Below are 21,422 nucleotides of genomic sequence, written 5' to 3' on the forward strand. Positions count from 1 at the left end.
GAGAGAAAGACCTGGGAAGATTCTGAATTAATAATGGATCCCAGGTGTAAGATGGATGTGGAAGGTTGGAGATGACTTTTATCAAGTTGATGGAAAATCCATGGTCCTGAAGGACTGACATGGTGACAGAAAGGTCTGTTTTCACTTTCTCTAGGGAGTTCCCATGAATCAAAATATCATCAAGATAACATAAAATGTGAATGGGAGACGCCCGGATATAGGCCGCCAGGGACCCCAAGAGCTTTGTAAAGACCCGAGGGGCCGAGGAAAGGCCAAATGGCATCGCCCTATACTGGAAATGCCTGCCTTGAAAGGAGAAACGTAAAAATTTTCTGTGGCATTTGGCTATAGGAATGTGGAGGTAGGCCTCAGTGAGGTCTAAAGAGACCATGAAATCTCCCGTGTGGATGGCGGCCAAAATAGATGATAAGGAGTGCATCTTAAACTTCCTATATTTGATGAATAGGTTCAGCTTCTTTAAATCCAAAATAGCTCTCCAACCTCCGGAGGATTTTGGAACCATAAATAGGATGGAATAAAAACCTAGACCCTTCTGACCGGAGGGAACCGGTTGAATGGCTCTGATGGACAATAAGTGGGAAATGGCCTCCTCCATACGGTTACAATCTGAGGAGGACCTGGGAGAAGGGCAGGAAATAAAACGTTTCGGGGGGGGAGAAATAAATTCTAAAAGAAGGCCTGTTTGAACAGTGTCAATGACCCAGGGGTCCTTGGAGGTGAGACGCCAATTAGAGGCGAAATGGGCTAGGCGACCACCTATGGGAATTGAGGAAAAATTACCATCTAGGTTTCTTTGAAGCCCTGTTAGAGGACGCTCCCCTTTGGAAGCGAAAACCTCTGCCCCTGGAGTTCCTACCTTGGGAACGAAAGCGGGGGGAATACTGACCTGGAGATCTCTGATAGGAAGCCGCTTGATCTTGCTGACGCCCTGGGCGACGAAAGGACTGCGTTTTGGTAGCCTTTTTGGTGGTTGGACCCAAAACTTTCTTCTTGTCCGTGGTTTCCGTGAGGAGTGGATCCAGAAGATCACCGAAAAGACGGTCGCGCTTTAAGGGTCCCAGAGATAACTGCCACTTCTGGCGTACTCCCGCTTGCCAAGGGCGAATCCATAGGAGTCTTCTTGCCGTTGTAGAAGCTGCAATAGACTTAGCAGAAAATCTGGTAGATTGTAAAGTGGCATCAGCCACGTACTGAGCAGCTGCAAAGACCTTGTTGAAGTCTTGTTGACCTCTCAAGTCATCGGGAGGAATATGCTGTTGAAGTTGGCGAAGCCACAGAAGCATGGCTCTGGAGAAAAAGGAAGCCGCTGCAGAACTTTTAATGGCCCAGGAATCTGCGGTGAATCCTCTTTTGAGCATTTGTTCAATCCGCTTGTCCTCTGGGCGGAGGACTTCCTCTGCTTCGCCTGGCACAGCAGCCGCCGAGTGAAGGATCTTGACAGGTTCATCCGGTTTAGGAAAGGATAGTAGCTCCTCATAGGAAGAGGAAAGTTTGTACAATTTTCTATCCTTGGTTGAGGGATTAAGCCCAGAGGCTGGGAAATCCCACTGCTTAAGTAAGGCATCTTTAAACAATTTAGGCATAGGAATTACCTCGTTATCCTCCTGTTCCTCTGTGAAGTAAGGTAAATTCTCCTCCGGGGGATCAGTGGATGTGGAGGCCTGTTTCTCCTGGGCCGCCAATCCCGTAGAAATTCTAGCTTTGAGGAGGAGAGATTTGAACAATTGAGAAGGAAAAATAGTAATTGGAGAAGGAACCTTTATTTGGGATTCCTCATCATCTGAGAGGCCTTGAAAGGGATCCTCATCCTCCTCCATATCCTCATATTCGTCCTGAGAGGAATCTGAATCATCCTGAATAGGAGCTCTAACCGCTGGGGAAGAACCCAAGGGGCGGGAGGAACGAGGAGGTGGAGGAGGTAAGGGAAGCTCATTGATGGTAGAGAATTTAGCATCAATGGCCTTAGACAACACAGAGAAAATAGATTGGAATTCAGGAGGTAAACTAGAAATATCAGCAGGAATGGCAGAAGAATCCCTGAAGGCCTGGGAGGATCCTGGCTGGGGGGAATCTTCAATGATATCTGGTTCCTCTGGACCTATTCCCCATAGGTTAGGTTGGGGTCTGTCTAGGTTTGGCTCATCCAGAGATAACACAGGGACCCCAGAAGGAGGCAGACTAGAAGCCTCTGGGGGGTCTTGACTACTGAGTACTTGGGCCTGTACTTTTAAACGCTTTGCTGATTTGTCATGGATTCTTTGTAGGGCTAGGTCCCTTCTCTTCTCAGCCCTGGTGACCTTGGTCGAGGGGCGGGCCCCTGAAGAAGAGGAGGTCGAGGCCTGGGGGATACTGGTAATCTCATCGCCTGTAGGCCTGGCCTCTCTGGGACCTTTAGTTGTGCCTCTCTTGGGAAAAGTAGCCATAGTCTGACAATTAACAGAAGACCAGGCTGAGCCAAATATCTGAATAATTAGGGAGAAGAATTTCAAAGCCTTCCCAAGAGGAATGGATCCTGCTCCGAGGCCTCGGAGCTGCTGAGACTTGAGGGCAATCTGGGCAAACCCAGAGTTCGTGTCCCCAAATACAGCGTGGCCAGCCTCCCTAAACTTTAATTAAAGTAACCAAGGCACTCTGGTTGGAGGCTTAGCCGGTGGAGAATTAAGCCTGAGCGTCCCAAAGCCCACTCCGGGATCCACGCGGTGGACTGAGGCCTACGCGGCTGGCAGGAGGCCAACACGAGAGGCCTAAATTTAAAAAGGGCGCGAAGGCCTTCGCGCCGAAAAATCGCTCCGTAATAGAATTCTTAAAGGGGAAGCGATCGACTAAGTCCAGGAGACTAGAAACAAGCGTCTCACTCCGCAGGAGGTATTTCTTAAGCCCTTTCACAATAATACAATAATGAATCAATGAATCAATACTTGCACCAAGACCTCCAGGCCAAAGGATTAAAGGAATCCACAAGCGGCAGCGGGGATCGTAAACGGCAAAACCGCCGGGGGAAAACGAAACCGCAACTTCTCCCAAGGAAAAAAGCCGAGCCACAAACGGCTGGCGCTATTAGTGCAAGTAAATAAATAAGGATAAACAATTCTTACTACTTTTGAAGGAAAAGATCGAAGGGAAGGTGTTAGAATGTTGAACGAGCTATCACAATACAACCGCAGGATATGCGAACTGAGCGAATTCTGGGGAAGGGGCGGATCCGGCAAGCTTTTTTAACACTAGGCTCAGTTACACCGGATTGGACATGAGCAACCCATGTGACTGCTGGACCCGCTCCTTCAGTACGGAGAATATAGAAGGAAGAAAGGAGTTCAGGGAGGAAGAGAGGGAAGAAAAGAGGAAAGAAGGGAGGGAGGATGGAAGGAAGAAAGGAGTTCAGGGAGGAAGAGAGGTAAGAAAGAAGGGAAGGTGGGAAGATAGAAGGAAGAAAGGAGTTCAGGGAGGAAGAGAGGGAAGAAAAGAGGAAAGAAGGGAGGGAGGATGGAAGGAAGAAAGGAGTTCAGGGAGGAAGAAAGGAGGAAAGAAGAGAGGGAGAATGGAAGGAAGAAAGGAGTTCAGGGAGAAAAAGAGGGAAGAAAAGAGGAAAGAAGGGAATGAGGATGGAAGGAAGAAATGAGTTCAGGGAGGAAGAGAAGGAAGAAAAAAGGAAAGAAGGGAGGGAGGATGGAAGAAATGAGTTCAGGGAGGAAGAGAGGGAAGAAAGGAGAGAGGGAGGGAGGAAAGAAGGAAGGAGTTCAAATGGGAGGGAGCGAGCAAGACTTGGGTAAGAGTTACGGTGAACTAAAATGGGCGGTTTATAAACAAACCAACAAACAAACAAACACACACTGAGGTCTATTTCATCCCCAATCATAAGAGAGGGGTGTGTGTGTCAAAGGATGTGTTGCCATTTTGACAATCTGAGGAAGAACGGAAATGAAGACAGTAATAACAAAGGGAAAACTTTAAAGTATAGGGGAGTTTTCTGGGCATCAAATCACTCATGATCAACCCCAAGGAGTCCTGGCTTTCGACCCAGCTGAAGACTGTAATCTCATTCTTATTTAAAGAGATGAGGAAATTTTACAGCTTAGGTCCTGGTTGTCCCAAATATGCTTTTTTTTCAAAGAAGCAACTGGACTTTCCCACCACCACCATCCAGTCAGAGCTGAAGAAGCTTCTTGGATGAGAAGCGAAAGATCTTCAAAGAAAAACCAGAAAGTCCCCTTGCCTCTTGGAAAAAGCACCTTTTACAGCTTGGGAGTTGCACTTACCAACTGATATTATTTCCTGGAATCTAAAAAGAAAACCATTGGCGACCAAATAGATGCTTCTGCTCTTTTGCGGAAATCTCTCATTAAAGTGAAAAATAATGACCCCTAAATACAAGTAGCCTTCAACTCACAGCGGTTCGTTTAGTAACCATTCAAAGTTACAACGGCACCAAAAAAAAATGTGACTGATGACCATTTTCCCCAGTTACTTCCCACGGCCGAATGGTTTACATTCAGTTGCTTGGCAACTGGTTCACATTTATAACGGTTGTGTCCCAAGATCATATGATCTCCTTTCGTCATCACCTTCTGACAAGCGAAGTCAATGGGGAAAGTTGATAAAACTGACAACCAAGTTGATAAAATTGAACGGGTCCAAAGACGGGCTACAAGAATGGTGGAAGGTCTGAAGCATAAAACGTATCAGGAAAGACTTAATGAACTCAGTCTGTATAGTCTGGAGGACAGAAGGAAAAGGGGGGACATGATCGAAACATTTAAATATGTTAAAGGGTTAAATAAGGTTCAGGAGGGAAGTGTTTTTAATAGGAAAGTGAACACAAAAACAAGGTTGCACAATCTGAGGTTAGTTGAGGGAAAGATCAGAAGCAACGTGAGAAAATATTATTTGACTGAAAGAGTAGTAGATGCTTGGAACAAACTTCCAGCAGACAATATTTGGTAAATCCACAGTAACTGAATTTAAACATGCCTGGGATAAACATAGATCCACCCTAAGATAAAATACTGGAAATAGTATAAGGGCAGACTAGATGGACCATGAGGTCTTTTTCTGCCGTCAGACTTCTATGTTTCTAAGTTACTAACATATCAACTGTAGAGAGTCCCTTAACAAGGAAGGTCGTAAAATGGTGCAAAACTCGCTCAACCAATGTTCTGCTTAGTAAACAGAAATTTTCAGCTCAATTGTGGTCATAAGTTGAGGTCTATCTACGGTATTGCAGGCTACTTCTGCTTGCAAATTGGCAGTTCGAATCACATCAGGCTTCGAGGTTGACTCAGCCTTCCATCTTTCTGAGGTTGGTAAAATGAGGAGCCAGATTGTTGGAAGGGCAATAGTCCCATTGGGATTGGGCGGCATAGAAGTCGAATGAATGAATGGATTAATGAATGAATGAATGAATGAATGAATGAGCTGACTGTAAAACCACTTTAAAGAGTACTATAACGCACTGTAAAGCACCATCACTCTACTAAACAAATAATCCCCTCAACACTGTCAGACTTTTTACTAAATCTGAACTTCTATTTCTACTAGTTTTTTCTCATCATTCCTATCATCCTTTTCCTCCCACTTAGGACTGTCACTTGTTGCTTGTATCCTAAGATTTTTATTAATATTGATTGTTTCTTCATTGCTTATTTGACCCCTATGACAATCATTAAGTGTTGTATCACATGATTCTTGACAAATGTATCTTTTATTTTTATGTACACTGAGAGCATATGCACCCAGACAAATTCCTTGTGTGTCCAATGACACTTGGCCAATAAAAAATTCTATTCTATTCTATTCTATTCTATATAAATCCCAAGTGATACTGCTATCTGCCTTCATCATTTTGCACTTTTATCTGTATTTAACGATCGCTGGCTACCCTGTATATTCTGATGAGAGAAAAGATGCAGAGAACAGATGGGAATAAGGATAATATAAGAGGGACTTTTCAGCAGGATGCTGAATTAAGAGCTGTGCCATGTGCATACCATTTCCAACACTTTTTTTTTTTTTAACAAAGAAGTCCTAACCTTCCCCACTGTGCCCTTTATCTGCCTTGGGCTGCCAAATCCAGAACAAATCACAAAAGGAGGATGGAGCGCCCACAACTGTTGGGCTTCTAACTCTCACCAAATCCTAGCAAAATATCATCAGAGGCAGCGAGCATTTTCATGCAATGCCCTTTGTGGGGTATCAGGTACCTCAACCCATTTTCCATTTACCTACGGTGAGGGAAATGAGGCTCTTTTATTTATTTTTTAGCAAAATTGGATTGGTGGGTGGAGGTATACCTGCTGTGATAGCACATAGGAATATATACTGGGCTGTTCAGTCATTGGGGGTGTGACAGCTCAATGGTTAAAGACGCTGAGATTGTCAGCTGGAGAGAGATGACAGCAGAGGTGGGATCTTGCCGATTCGGATCAGAACGCCCGAACCGCTAGCAACTCGCTGGTGACGTTAGGATGGCGTCATGAACCCAGTTCGGTTGATGTCAATCCGTGGGCACCATCTTTTGGGAGGGTGGGGGGTGGATGGGTTATTTTTGATGAATTTATTTATTTTATTTTAATTAATTAATTAATTAGATTTATATGCCGCCCCTCTCCGAGGACTCAGGGCAGCTCACAACATATAAAAAACAATATAAACTTCATAAGCCAATTAATTTAACAAATTCAACTAAAAACCCAAAGCATTAAAAATCAATCATTTCCATTCTTACAACAGCATACGTTACATGTCATCCACCAGGAGGTTAAGGTCTAATGGCCTCAAGCCTAGCGGCATAAATGAGTCTTTAGACTCTTGCAAAAGGCGAGGAGGGTGGGGGCAGTATGAATCCCTGGAGGGAGCTGATTACAGAGGGACAGGGCCGCCACAGAGAAGGCCCTTCTGCTTGGTCCCGCCAACTGATATTGTCTAGTTGGCGGGACCTGGAGAATGCCGACTCTGTGGGAACTAACCGGTTGCTGGGATTCATGCAGCAGAGGGCAAGTAATCTGGTCTGATGCCATGAAGGGCTTTATAGGTCATAACCAACACTTTGAATTGCGTCCGGAAACCAATCGGCAGCCAATGCAATGCTGTTGTTACTGTTTGAACGTTGTTTCCTCTGCTTGAGAAAGGGCCCTCCTGCCCTGCCCCTCGGTTGAAACTGACCTTTGCCCGAAGCACAGATGATGTGCTCCTCAGTTGTGTTTCGGGCTGATTCCAGCTACTGAACATACATGGAAGCAAAACTGCATGAGGGAACACGCGGGTGCGTGCAAACGGAAAGGCGTGCACACGCAAAACATTGGGATGCAAACCGGTGACAAAAGTGGAAACCCAGCCCTGGATGACAGCCTGGGTTTGAGACCTGAGCTTGGCACGATGGGGTTAGCACCCATCACTTGATTCATTTCCTGCCCACCTAGCAGTTTGAAAGCATGCAAATGAGAGTAGATTAATAGGTACCACTTTGGAGGGAAGGTAGCAGCGTTCCATGCACCTTTGTCATACAGGTAGTCCTCAATTTACAACAGTTCATCTAGTGACCATTTGAAGTTACAACAGCATTGAAAAATAGTGACAACACCATTTTTATACTTATGACACTTGCAGTAATCCCAGTCATATACTCGAAATTCAGGCATTTTGCAACTGACTGATAATTATGATTGTTGCTGTTGTTGTTATTATTATTCTTATTATTATTCTTATGTCAATACAACACAGCAAATGAGATCACTATGCTGGATTTCGTATTTCATCACCAGTCGGGCGCTTCCCAAGCACCTAGGACTGCGGAATGTAGCGGCAAATTATGTTTGTCGATCCCAGTAAAGCGGCCTTTTGCAATTGACAGATGGAGATTTTGTCAATTCCGATGGTTTTCAAATGTCCACTGAGATCCTTTGGTACTGCACCCAGCGTGCCAAGTACCACTGGGACCACTTTCACGGGCTTATGCCAGAGTTGTTGCAGCTCAATTTTTAGATCTTTGTATTTCTCTAGCTGCTTCTCCTCAATTCTGCTGTCCGCTGGGATTGTGATGTCGATGATCCATACTTTCTTTTTCTCCACAATCAGGATGTCTGGTGTGTTATGCTTCAGAATTCAGTCAGTCTGAAGTCGGAAGTCCCACAGTAGTTTTGCTTGCTCATTTTCGACCACTTTTTCAGGCTTATGATCCCACCAGTTCTTTGCCACTGGTAAATGGTAGTTCCGGCACAAGTTCCAGTGGATCATCTGTGCCACAGCATCATGTCTATGCTTGTAGTCAGTCTGTGCGATCTTTTTGCAGCAGCTGAGTATGTGATCGATTGTTTCATCTGTTTCTTTACAGAGTCTGCACATTGGACCCTCTGTTGATTTTTCAATTCTGGCTTTGACAGCATTTGTTCTTGTACCGCCAGTATTGGTCCTTCTGTCTCCTTTTTGAGTGTTTGAGTGTTTTTGAGTGTTCCACTTGTAAGCCATGACCAGGTCTTTTCTTTATCCACTTTGCCTTCAATCTTCTGCATGAACTGGCCATGCAATGCTTTGTTCTGCCAACTGTCCATACGACATTGAGTTACAATTTTTCTATACTGGTCCTTGGTTTGCTTCACCTTGAGAAGCTTCCTATTGTTGACCTCCATCAACGCTGACTCTTGCTCTCCTTCACATAGTCAGCTAATGCATGCTTCTCTTCTTCCACTGTCTGCTTCACTTGCAAAAGTCCTCTGCTGCCTATTTTCCTTGGTAAATACAGCCTGTCAATGTCACTGCGAGGGTGTAGTGAATGATGGATCGTCATTAATTTTTTGGTTTTCCTGTCCAAGTTGTCCAGCTCTGCTTGAGTCCAGTTCACTATGCCAGCTGTGTATCTAATGACAGGTATGGCCCAAGTATTTATAGCCTTGATAGTGTTGCCACCATTCAGTTTGCTCTTCAAAATTTTTCTGGTCCTCTGGATGTACTCTTTGCTGATCACAGTTTTCACATGACCATGCTTGATATTATCTAGTTGCAAGATGCCCAAGTATCTGTAGGCTTCTGGCTGGTTGCACTTGATGGTTTGACCATTTGGCATTTCAATGCCCTCACTTTCAGTGATTTCCCCCTTTTTCAGTGCCACTGTAGCACATTTATCCAGGCCAAACTCCATGCTGATGTCATTGCTGAAGTTTCGCACAGTGTTGGTTAGTGACTGTATCTCAGTTTCTGTTTTTCCGTACAACTTCAGGTCATCCATAAACAGCAGGTGTGAAATTTTTGGTGAATTCCTAGCAGTTTGGTAGCCTAGGTTTGTTTTCTGTAGGATGAGTGACAGCGGGATTATAGCAATGATGAATAGCAATGGGGACAAAGAATCCCACCTTCTGATGTTGATAGCTTTCATTCCCAACAAAAAGCTCAGTCTTCCAATTATCTCATTGCCTTTTCTATGAATTTCCTGATGTTTTCATTGACTCCAATGACTTCCAGGCATTTTATGATCCAGTTGTGTGACAATGAGTCAAAGGCTTTCTTGTAGTCAATCCAGGTCATGTATAGGTTTGTTTTCCTGTTCTTACAGTTATCCGAAATCATTTTATCAATTAGGAGCTGGTCTTTCATACCTCTGCTTCGTCTTTTATTGCCCTTTTACTCCGCTGGCATGATGTCATTTTCTTCTAGGTAGTCCTGAATTCTGTCAGCTATGATAACTGTCAGCAGTTTTAGCATGGTCGGCAAACATGTTATTGGCCTGTACTTTCCTGGTATGGTCCTTTCGCTGCGTCTTTCTGTATTAAATATGTTCTGCCAGTTGTAAACCATTCACTAATATTTCCTGTCTGCAGCATTTTGTTGAACAATTCGGCCATTTTTGCATGCAGGCTGGTCAGGTATTTCAGCCAAAAGCCATGCACCTGATCAGTGCCAGGGGATGTCCAGTTCTTTACCCTCTTCACTCTTTCTGCAATCATTTCATGTGTTATCTCCAGCTGTTGCATATTGCTCCCTGAGAATTCCTTCTCAAACTCCTTTATCCACCAGCAGTTTTGTTATAGTCCTTTTCGACCTCCCAGAGATCTTTCCAGAACTTTGTTGTTATTTTCACCTCTGGCTTTTCAATTTTTTTATCTGTTTGCTGATGCAGGTTCTGGTAGAACTGCCTCTAGTTGCATTGAAATGTTTGATTCTGCCTGTACTGGGTGATCCTAGCTTCATATTGCTCAATTTTCCTGGCTGTCGCTGTTATCTGCTGCTTTACAATTTCCAGAGCTTCCTCGATCTTTCTTGCACTAAGCCAGTACTTTTTTGTCAAATAGTCTTTGACCTTCTGATTGTTCAGTTTCTGCTCCTTAATGTTCTTCAAGTTACTTGCAACTGATCTCAAGCTTTTGATTTTCAGTTCTAGTCAGATTTTCCATTTTGGTTTTCCAGTTGGTTTTCTGATTGGTTTCTGTTGCAATAACCCTAGTTCTTCAGTTACTATCACAGCTGTACTGTAGGCAAGCTGATTCAATTCTGCAATTGAAGTTACATTGACAGTTGCAAGTGCAGAGTTAATATCTTCCATCAGTGGGACAATTTGTTTCTTGCTTATGTTTTTTAAGGCTGGCAGTCTCTTTCGCTCTGCCTTGGACCCTGCATGAGCAAGTATTTGGTCCTTCAGTTCTTGCTGCCTTTGAGTTATAATGCCAAGTGCCTCATATGCAGCTTCTTGCTGTCTTTCCAAGTTTTCATCAGGTTCCAGTTGTGCAGTGACTCCAGATCTTATTGGAACTTCTACTGGTGCCAGGTTAGATTTTTGGTGTTTCTATTTTACAAATTTTCTGTATTTCTTCTAATTCGACTTCACTGAACATTTGGTTCCTGATTATAAGTCGTCGCTGATTGGCCACTCGAAGTTCCGTTATTTTTGAGTCTACATGTTCTTGTTTCCATAATTGGTACATCTGTCTTTGATATCCACGTTTTTCAGGCTCCGAGTTGTAATAACACTTCATGATTGTGCAATTCTCTGACATTGAGAATTTCTGCCGCTTTTTGATTTGTAAGTTTTGTTTGTTTTGTTCCTGTAGCTCATTTGTCGATAACTGCCCAGGTTACACAGCAGCCACCACGGTCCTTTTTATTCTGGGCGACGACCGAGCCAGTATGGACTTATTTTTGTTTTGTCTCTCCATTAGTTTAAATGGGTTAGGTACGTTTAGTCTGGCTCCTCTGCTTTGACCACTCTGGCAAGGTTAGACCTACCAGTAGTTTACACTACCACCGGCACAGCTCTTAGCTTCATTGAAACATATAAGCCCCACTACCACGACAAGGCATATCCATCAGTGGTTATTATATTCTATTATTATTAATTATTTATTATTATTATTATTATTATTATTATTATTATTTAATTAATTAATTAATTAGTATGCCGCCCCTCTCTGGAGACTCGGGGCGGCTCACAACACAGCAATAATACATTACAAATCTAATAAAAATTTAAAAGTCAATTAAAAACATTAATATAACATAAACAGTGTACAGTAATAAAATCCCCAACTACACAATCCTGCACATTCAACCCAGTTAATCATACAACAGAGGTCAGAAAACACAACGAAGGGAGGAGGTAGTCATCCCCATGCCTGACAACAAAGGTGAGTCTTCAGCATTTTACGGAACGCGAGGAGGGTGGGGGCTGTTCGAATCTCTGGAGGGAGTTGATTCCAGAGGCCCGGGGCCGCCACAGAGAAGACTCTTCCCCTGGGCCCCGCCAACCGACATTGTTTAGTCGGAGAAGGCCAACTCTGTGGGACCCCCTGGTGGGGTCACATGATCCCCTTTTGCGACCTTCTGACAAGCAAAAGTCAATAGGAAAGCCAGATTCACTTAACAACCAGGTTACCAACTTAACAATTGCAGTGATTCACTTAACAAATGCGGCAAATGGGATAAAACTCACTTAAATTTCACAGTTAGTGGCATAAATGCTGTAAAATGCTCCAACAGTGGAAGTTTTAAAGAAGATGTCGGATAACCATTTATCTGAAGTGGTGTAGGGCAGTGATGGGAAACCATAGGTGGTACATGGAGCCATATCTGCTGGCACACGAGCTGTTGCCCTAGCTCAGCTCCAACATGCATGTTTGTGCCGGCCAACTGATTTTTGGCTCGCACAGAGGCTCTGGGAGGGGGTTTTTGGCTTCCAGAGAGCCTCCAGGGGGATGGGGGGAGGGCATGTTTACCCTTCCCCGGCTCCAGGTAAGCCTTTGGAGCCTAGAGAGAGCAAAACATGAGCCTACTGGGCCCATCAGAAGTTGGGAAACAGGCCGTTTCCAGCCTCTAGAGGGCCTCCAGGGGGAAGCTGTTTCGCCCTCCCCAGGCATTGAATTATGGGTGTGGGTACTTGTGCATGCACAATAGCGTGTGCACATGCTCTTTCAGCACCTGAGGAAAAAAAAGTTCACCATCACTGGTATAGGGCTTCCAGCCTAAGCAGGGGGTTGGACTAGAAGACCTCCAAGGAACCTTCCAGCTCTGCTATTCTATTCTATTCTAAATTTTGGGCTCAAATTTTGGTCAATTTGTGGTCGTAAGTTGAGGACTACATGTATAGCCATGCTGGTCCCATGACTACAGGAATTTTCTTTAGAAAATGCTGGCTTCCTCCACCAAGAAACGGAGACAAGCACTGTGACCCACAATCACACATGACTGAAATGGAAACTTTGTATTCATCATAAAAAGGTATCTACACTCATTGACAAAATGGAAATGACCTCTTGGTTTCATAACCACCTTTGTGAGCAACCAATGAAAGCAATGATGATACAAAGCAAAAGTTACAGGACAGCTGCCTAGCTAAAATTAAAATAAAAATGCATTTTCACAAATTACCAGGAATTTTTTAAACAGTAATGTATACTCGATCCACATCTCACATTAGAGAAACATCTTTCAGCTGTGGCGAGGGGGGCGTTTGCCCAGGTTCGCCGGGTGCGCCAGTTGTGGCCCTATTTGGACCGGGAGTCATTGCTCACAGTCACTCATGCCCTCATCACCTCGAGGCTCGACTACTGTAACACTCTCTACATGGGGCTACCTTTGAAAAGTGTTCGGAAACTTCAGATCGTGCAGAATGCAGCTGCGAGAGCAATCATGGGCTTCTCTAAGTATGCCCATGTTGCACCAACACTCCGCAGTCTGCATTGGTTGCCGATCAGTTTCCGGTCACAATTCAAAGTGTTGGTTATGACCTATAAAGCCCTTCATGGCACCGGACCAGAATATCTCCGGGACCGCCTTCTGCCGCACGAATCCCAGCGACCGATTAGGTCCCACAGAGTTGGCCTTCTCCGGGTACTGTCGACTAAACAATGTTGTCTGGCGGGACCCAGGGGAAGAGCCTTCTCTGTGGTGGCTCCGACCCTCTGGAACCAGCTCCCCCCTGAGATTAGGATTGCCCCCATCCTCCTTGCCTTTCGTAAACTCCTTAAAACCCACCTCTGCCGTCAGGCATGGGGGAATTGAAACATCTCCCCCTTGCCCATGTAGTTTTGGTGTATGATTGATTGTGTGCTTGTTTATATATATTGGGGTTGCTTTTATGAATTTTTTAATCTAAAACTGTAATTAGATTGGTAAATACTAGATTTGTCACTATGTACTGTTTTTGCCATTGTTGTGAGCCGCCCCGAGTCTGCGGAGAGGGGCGGCATATAAATCCAATAAATCTAATCTAATCTAATCTAATCTAATCTAATCTAATCTATTTATTTGTTAAATGCATTTGCCGCTTATTTCACTATGCATGTAATGTCTTGAAATTTGAGAGAGAGAGAGACAATGTATAACCTGGAGGGTTGTGTTTACTTAGGATTTTAGATTCCGTGTTGATGCTTCCAGAAATTTGTGCTCTCCACTACTTCCTGGTTTTTTTTGAAGGAAACTTTGCACTGCATTAAACTTAAAATTATGGTTAGCTGTTAAATTTTCTTTGAAACTGTAGTTACTGTTAGCCTTACCTTTGCCACACAGGTAACAAAAATCAATGACAAATATTAAATATTGAGTTTTGAGAAATATTGAACATTGAGAAAAATATTAAATATTGGGAAAAGAGTGATGGGAGGAAAGTGGGCACCTGGGTTTGAAGTGAGCACCTCGAATAACATGATTAGGACCTGGGAAATATTTTATCTGGAGATCTCTGTCAGATTGAACTGCAGATTTAACAATTCTTCATGTTCACAATTGTTCAGATTTTTTTTTTAAAGGCTCAGAAATACAAATTATTAGTATGACATAATTAAGACAAGTAGAAACAGTACATTTTTCCCTGAAGGACTCGAATAGTATTAATACATTCACACTTATTAACCTGTCATTCAGAAGAAATATGTCTGTCAATTTTATTTAAATCTAAATATTTAAAATTGATGTACGATAATCCTAACTGATATGAGGGTAATGCTACTTTTCAGAAACATCTTCAAAACAACAGCCCAACTATTTCATGTTAGCACGGACAGAAATAAGCTTGGTACCAACTTCCAAAGGAGGTAGTGGACCAATAAACTGAGTTCAAACAAGCTTGGGATAAATACATGTCCACCACCTGGCCAAAATTGAAAATAAATATAAAATAAAATATAAAAACAATAAATTATAATAAATTTAAAAGGGGAAAAAAACCCTCAAAGGGCAGACTTGATGGAACACTAGGTCTTTTTCTGCCATCAATATTCTATGTTTTTAATAATGCTGAATGTCAAAATTATGGAGCCATAATAAATAAGGTAATCTTAACCTTAAGTAGCTGGGATCGTGGGACTTTGAACCATCACCTCAAAAAGGTCTTTTGCTGCGAACTGTACTCAGCACGCAAATGCAGAAGTGTCAGAAGGGGACAATAAGCCAGTAGCTAAATCTGTGATCTGAACTAAACCATGTGATTTCCCCCACCAACCCACCCTTTAAATTTAGTACAGTAGGTTACATAGCTTCAGCCACTGTCTTTAATAAGCTGTGATTTATGGCTTACCATATCATGTTACTTTAATAAAGCATGCTTTAAATAATCAACCATATTTAAAATAAACCGTAGTTTATCTTCTTTGGGGACCACAACAATCTGTTCATTTCAGCTACCATAGTTTATAGATCATTTTACGGCTTAGTGTGATGTATGAACCCAACCACTACTGGCTTACTACATAAATTGTATGATAGTTTTCTAAGTAGGGCAGTTGGATTTGTTCATATATTGCCCTAAGCCAGAGCTTACAAAATTATATCAAGATTCATGCAATTGCAATAGCACTTAAGACTTATATACCACTTTACAGTGCTTTTACAGGCCTCTCTAAGCAGTTTACAGAGTCAGTCTACTGCCCCCAACAATCTGGGACCTTGGAAGGATGGAAGATTGAGACGATCTTGAGCCTGGTGAGACTCGATCTGCCAAATTGCTGGCAGCAGGCAGTCAGCAGAAGTAGCCTGCAATACCGCATTCTAACCACTGCGCCATCGTGACAATGATACCATACAAAGCCAAAATGACTCTGAATTGCAGTTTTGTGTGACATGTGACCTGTCACTGTAACTCACTAGCAAATCACAGTCAAAGCAATTAACAGTTAAGTATGGGAGCCAAGGTAATAGGAAAAAAAACACTTCTCAACAGGACAAGGCTTGGGTTCCAATTCTTTTTGGGGATCACATTTCTTGTTCGGCTACTGACATTTAATCATCATAAACCAGACTTGCTTCCTGGAAAAGTCCTACCTCTGACAGGATCGGGCAACTGGTAATGGAATGAACCATGCAGGATACTCTCTTCCAGTTACTTAAGTCCCTGTGGCTGGATTCACATAAAACAATAATGAAAATACAAAGTCTACGAACCCAACTCAATGAAATAAATCTTCCTGGGTTATTACAAACCAAGTAGGATCTGTAACCTGAAAAGCACCTCCATGTTCTTGACTTGTGGCTTACAGGATAACCTTATACTTACTCAGAAGTAAGCTGCTATTAAATTCAATTTCATTGTAAAAGCTGAGTAATGTAAAAACTATTCCGCAGTGTCAGACAATAGGAGGAAAAATCTGGATGGGGCTCCTTCCATACATTTTAGCATATGTATTATTATTATTATTATTATTATTATTATTATTATTATTATTATTATTATTATTATTATTATTATTTATTCGATTTGTATGCCGCCCCTCTCCGAAGACTGTAAATAGTTTCCAGGTCTTCTTTCATGATCTTGATCTTCTGGTGCTGCTCAGGGGAAAGATACAAAACAGCTCCCACAAAAAAGCACAAGGAGGAATTTGTAGGAGGACATAAAGGGGAGAAGAGTAAATTTAAGGGTTGGGTAAACTGGCCTGGTGATTCTCAAGTAAGACTGCGGTGACAGCAAATAGTATTACTAATAACTGCAATACTATTTGGGCGTATCCAATATGAACCCAAAATCTTTTGACACCTCATCATTTGCAATTTGACATTTTCCGCATTTAGTCAGAGCAAGAATCTGAGCTAACAATGGGTAAAAATAAGCAAGAGTTCTTAAAGTAGGGGGGGAAATGATATACAATCCTTTAGAAATAAGATTTCAAGTTATTTGGAGCCAAACTTGCAAGGTACTCGTTTCTAATTCATCACCTGGGTAGGTTCCTCCTCCTCCTCATTAATTACTATATGTTTCATGTTTAGACACAAAATCTTAGACACAAACAGATGAAGGCACAGATAAAAAGAATTACTTGTGAATGGGTGGTTTCATGTACTAATCTGCACCGGCAGACAAGACACTCATGAATCAAATTTTAGATTGCTAATGCGATTAGCTGAAATTAAGATATAGTTATTAGTGTCTTCAGTTTCTCTGCCCCCTACAAAACCCCAGAAGCACTCTGCTTCAAATATGGTTGATTATAACCATGGCTGTTATAACCTCAAATACAGTTAGTTGTAATCATGGCTCTTAGTGTACTCAAACCTGAATTCAATACCCATAACTGAGATTAATGGAAGTGACTTCCATTTTTCATAGCTGAGCTTTGCCAAACCATGATTTAAACAGTAACACTATCCTTACTTTTGATTGCAGGGCTACAGGTAGTTCTCAACCTATGACCACAATTGAGCCCCAAATTTTTGTTGCTAAGCAAGACATTTATTGAGTTTTGTCCCCATTTTATGACCTTTCTTAACACAGTTATTAAATGAATCATTGACATTGTTAAGTTAGTAACACGGTTGTTAAATAAGGTTTCCCCATTGACTTTGCTTGTCAGAAGGTCACAAAAGATGGTCATATGACCCCGGGACACTGCAACGGTCATTTGCAAACAATCTGAATTTTGGTCACCTGACCAGGGGGAGGTTGCAGCGGCCAGAAGTACAATTCACTTTTTTTCAGTGATAATTTTGAACATTCACTAAATGAACTGTTGCACGTCGAGGATTTCTTGTGTCTTTGTATAGCAGCATTTAACAAAATCCAGTTCACTGGCATCAACAAGGAATGCTACAGAGGTTTTGTGGGAAAACAATCAATTTGTAATGATTGTTAGAGGGTGAGAGTTGGAAAGATTATGTCAAGAGCTGTTTCCTATGTTAGTTTAGAATCCAATCAGAAATAATATGTTGTGAAAAATTTACCAATAATCCATATCTGATTTCTTATACTCCTGTAATGTTTCCGAACATGACTAAAGCAAGAAAATGGTATTACAGTAAACCAAAGTCTCTGCCTGCTAGGAAAGACCTACTGTATATACCTGACAGCCTCCACAGAACATAATCCTAAATTCTTACCTGTTACCTCAAAAGCAAAACAAAGTAACTACAATGCAATAAACACTACACATTCTTAATTTGTAAAAGAATGGCAAATTTATGCTTTATTCAAGGCAAAACAAAAACTAAAACCAACTTGTCCAGATACTAAAGAAATTCCCTACTGTTTAAAATCAGTTAAATGTATACATTTTTAAGGTTAGGAAGGTATCAAATTCACATCCATATCAATATGATACATGAAAAACTATTAACACCACACGTATTTAAACCATTCACATTTCTTTTCCATGTTATTTCCTGCATAGCCTTTTGAACAGATATCCTGAACAATGCAGCTTTTAAAAAGCTGCTTTATTTTTCCTAAGATAAATTATGTAGTGGAGAGGATAGGAAAACGGTTTACATATTCTATTTTTTTAATCCTTTTTCCTTAAAAAAACATTCAGCGATAAAATTAACAGGATGGATCAATGAGTAATAGCTGAAGATATCTATAAAGTACAGGCATCCGAGGTATTGCTTTAAATATCACAATCTTAAGAGATCTTTTTGAATTTTTATTTCACTGCATGCCTTTTCACAAACTGCATTCAAAGGGCTTTTCACTTTCAGACTGCTTTCCATGTGGTAGGAGCAGTCTTGAGAAAAACCACACAGCATCCTCATACAGAGGAGCCCAAACAAACCAATTTGTTAATTCCCCATCAATTTTTACAGTTGAACATTTAGGTTGGATCCTAAACCAAGATAAAGCTGCAGTGACCTGCGTGAGATTTACTTTTGAGTAAACATGTTTAGCATTTCAATAACTGTGGAGAGGAATCAATCAGCCATAAATTTAACCAGATTGGGCTACACACATTTTTAATTTTTAACATAGTGAAAAAGTGCTTCTTTGGGACCAAACCTAACTTGTAAGGGATGTTTACTCAATAGCCTATCCCAAGGCATGAAAAAAAAATTAAACTGAAAAGAATTACAATAACTGAACATTGAAAGGGTATTTCCAACCAACACCACTAGAAAGAATGTTCAGTGAACAAGAGCTTAGAAAATGTTTCTAAAAATAAAAAATAAAGACATGGAAAAAAGAGCAGCAAAATCCACTTATTCAAGGTGGGAATTTATTGTTCTATGTCCATACATGCCATTTCCACATTTACTTGTAATATTCAAGGGGGGGGGGGGATTTTTAAGGTCAAGGAGATAAGAAAGAAAGAATATTCTGAAAATGAACTCTGAACGAACATTTGCAAAACAAAACAAAACAAAATCTTACCATATACTGCTTCCAGAATTACATCTTCTGGAAACAGGAATGACTCAGGGCACGGAAGAGTTTTTATCCCTTAAATCAGGGGTATCCAAACTTGGCAAATTATGGGCTTCAACTTCTAGAATTCCCCAGTCGGCCATGCTAGCTGGGGAATTCTGGGAGTTGAAGTCCACCAGTCTTAAAGCTGCCAAGTTTCGAGACCCCTGCCTTAAATGTATAGATAGAATTATTATGCAGCACAACAGATGCTGACTAAAAAGAAGAGCTATCAAAACAATCATGCTATGAATTCTTTCAGGAGTACCTGATAACATTCTATGGGTTGCAAATGACAGCATCTTTCAATTTGTAATTTACAACTGGCCAAATTTCAAGAGTTAACCCTACTATTATTTCACAATATAGTCCAGAATTGATAGCATAACATTACAATTTTATTGTATGAACATACCCACATCGACAATTGCTCTGTTTTGACAGGTGGTATGGGTTCATATGCATGCTTCTATAGTAAATTTTCACTTAATCTCTTTCAACATTCCCAAATTAATTTAACCCTTGGGAGAGATAGATCTATTATTTTTCTGTCTCAAATTCCTCTGGCCGTTAGGATTAGTACATTTTTACAAAATGAAAGTTTCCTCTAAATATAAATACTGTGAATGCAAAAACTTGCATGAAAGAGAATGAGAAGACTGAATGGTTTATCAAAAACTTTCCAATTCACAAATCAACCAATTTCTGCCCTAAGTAATGGAGGAACCAAACGTGGCAAGTAGTATTGTAATTCTGTTTAAGATGCACAAAATAGATGCTAGCATTTCTTTTAAGAAAATATTTACAGGACATACTGATTTGGTACATGTCTTTAAATTTCAAACTCTGTGTGTGTGTGTGCGTGTGTGTGTACACATACAGACATATACATATATACACGCAGATATACATATATACATATATACATACACACACACACACACACAAACAATTCTGGCATGCAAAAGGAGCAGTTAAGGAATACATTGATTGGTCCTACAAGATACACAAAATAAGCTCACTAACTTGAAAGCTCTGCCAGGAAGAGCATCCCAATGGCAAAACCAAATTACATCTCTTTTCTCAAGGAGGCGACAAGAAAAATAAACGCTGTTTAAAAAGCCTAAAAGAAGGAACCAAAATGTGTTATTTGTTTTACAACGGTCAGCTTTTCCCAGTCAAGATCTACGGGGTTCACCGTAGCCGCTTGAAGATCTTGTTAAGTTTGTGATGGCTTCAAACTGGATCCCACGATATTCCCATTTTCAGGGAAGAGAGCTGGGAAATTGTTATTCAAAGTCTCTGGAGCCTCTAAAGCCATCTCAGTATTTTGACAGCTGGCGTAAGAATTAAAGGGCTGCTGCTGTGGAAGTGCTTGGCTATCCGGCGGCACCTGCATAAAAATCCCTGCCTGAGGAGTTGAGGAGGTTCTCTGGCCATCTAAGGGTACTTTAGGTTCCCTGGACTCCAGTTGCTGCTTGCTTTCTTCATCGGTGTCCAGGCGAGTGAGTTTTTCTATCCACATGCGAAACTTCTCCTCTGTCTGCCTCTGCATCTCGGCAAAGCAGTTCATGGCGTCTTCTAGGACGCTGCCTATGCAGTTCCTATCCCACACGGTGCCCCTGTCAAGCAATCCTGGAATTTCCCTGGTCGCTCCTCCAGATCCCCCAGCACGGCTGAAGCCAGCTTGAAAGACATTGAGGCCATGGCATCAGATATCATTAAAGGAAGATCATCACATCCACACATTTTAAGGCATGCGAGTAGGATATGAACGAGCGACACGTTTGCTCCAACTGGCTGAGAGACACCGTTCTGGAGGAGCACCGTGTCTGCGTTCATAAACCACCTGCACATTTAAGGAGAACCTTTTTGACTTTTCGAAATTATTTTCAATTCCCACATGCAGATTAAGCCTTCATTGCAGAAAACACCAAAAATAAAATAAAAATAAAATAAAAACAACCTCAAATCTAGGCTGTATGCATATTTTTCTTCACATAAAGTAACCCTCCAAAAGCAGTTCAGCATTTCACTTCCATTAATCCATTGGTATCTTTGGTAGTTAGTAAGTAACACTTGAAGGTGACACGCCATTCCTGGTTTAATTGAACATACAGTGGTACCTCTACTTAAGAACTTAATTCGTTCTGTGACCAGGTTCTTAGGTAGAAAAGTTTGTAACTAGAAGCAATTTTTCCCATAGGAATCATTGTAAAAGCAAATAATGTGTGCAGACCCATTAGGAAAGAAATAAAAGCTCAGAATTTGGATGGGAGGAGGAGGAGGAGGAAGAGGAAGAAGAGGAGGAAGAGGAAGA

The 21,422-nt window shown here is 41.6% G+C and overlaps 1 protein-coding gene across 5 annotated transcripts in view; it reads right to left on the reverse strand.

Moving 5' to 3' along the window:
• ARK2N (arkadia (RNF111) N-terminal like PKA signaling regulator 2N) overlaps nucleotides 1-21,422 on the reverse strand; it is a 97,645-nt gene that overhangs the window by 33,320 nt on the left and 42,903 nt on the right. Inside the window, exon 4 of one of the 5 annotated variants that reach the window (XM_070743628.1) lies at nucleotides 18,894-20,788. The exons of the other annotated variants lie outside the window; for them this stretch is intronic. Coding sequence (XP_070599729.1) covers nucleotides 20,322-20,788 — 467 coding nt within the window. The 3' untranslated portion in view covers nucleotides 18,894-20,321. Of the gene's footprint in view, nucleotides 1-18,893; nucleotides 20,789-21,422 lie in introns of those variants that run through there. 5 annotated transcript variants of the gene reach the window in all.

Source organism: Erythrolamprus reginae, chromosome 2 (genome assembly GCF_031021105.1).
Source record: "Erythrolamprus reginae isolate rEryReg1 chromosome 2, rEryReg1.hap1, whole genome shotgun sequence".
Lineage (NCBI taxonomy): Eukaryota > Metazoa > Chordata > Lepidosauria > Squamata > Dipsadidae > Erythrolamprus > Erythrolamprus reginae.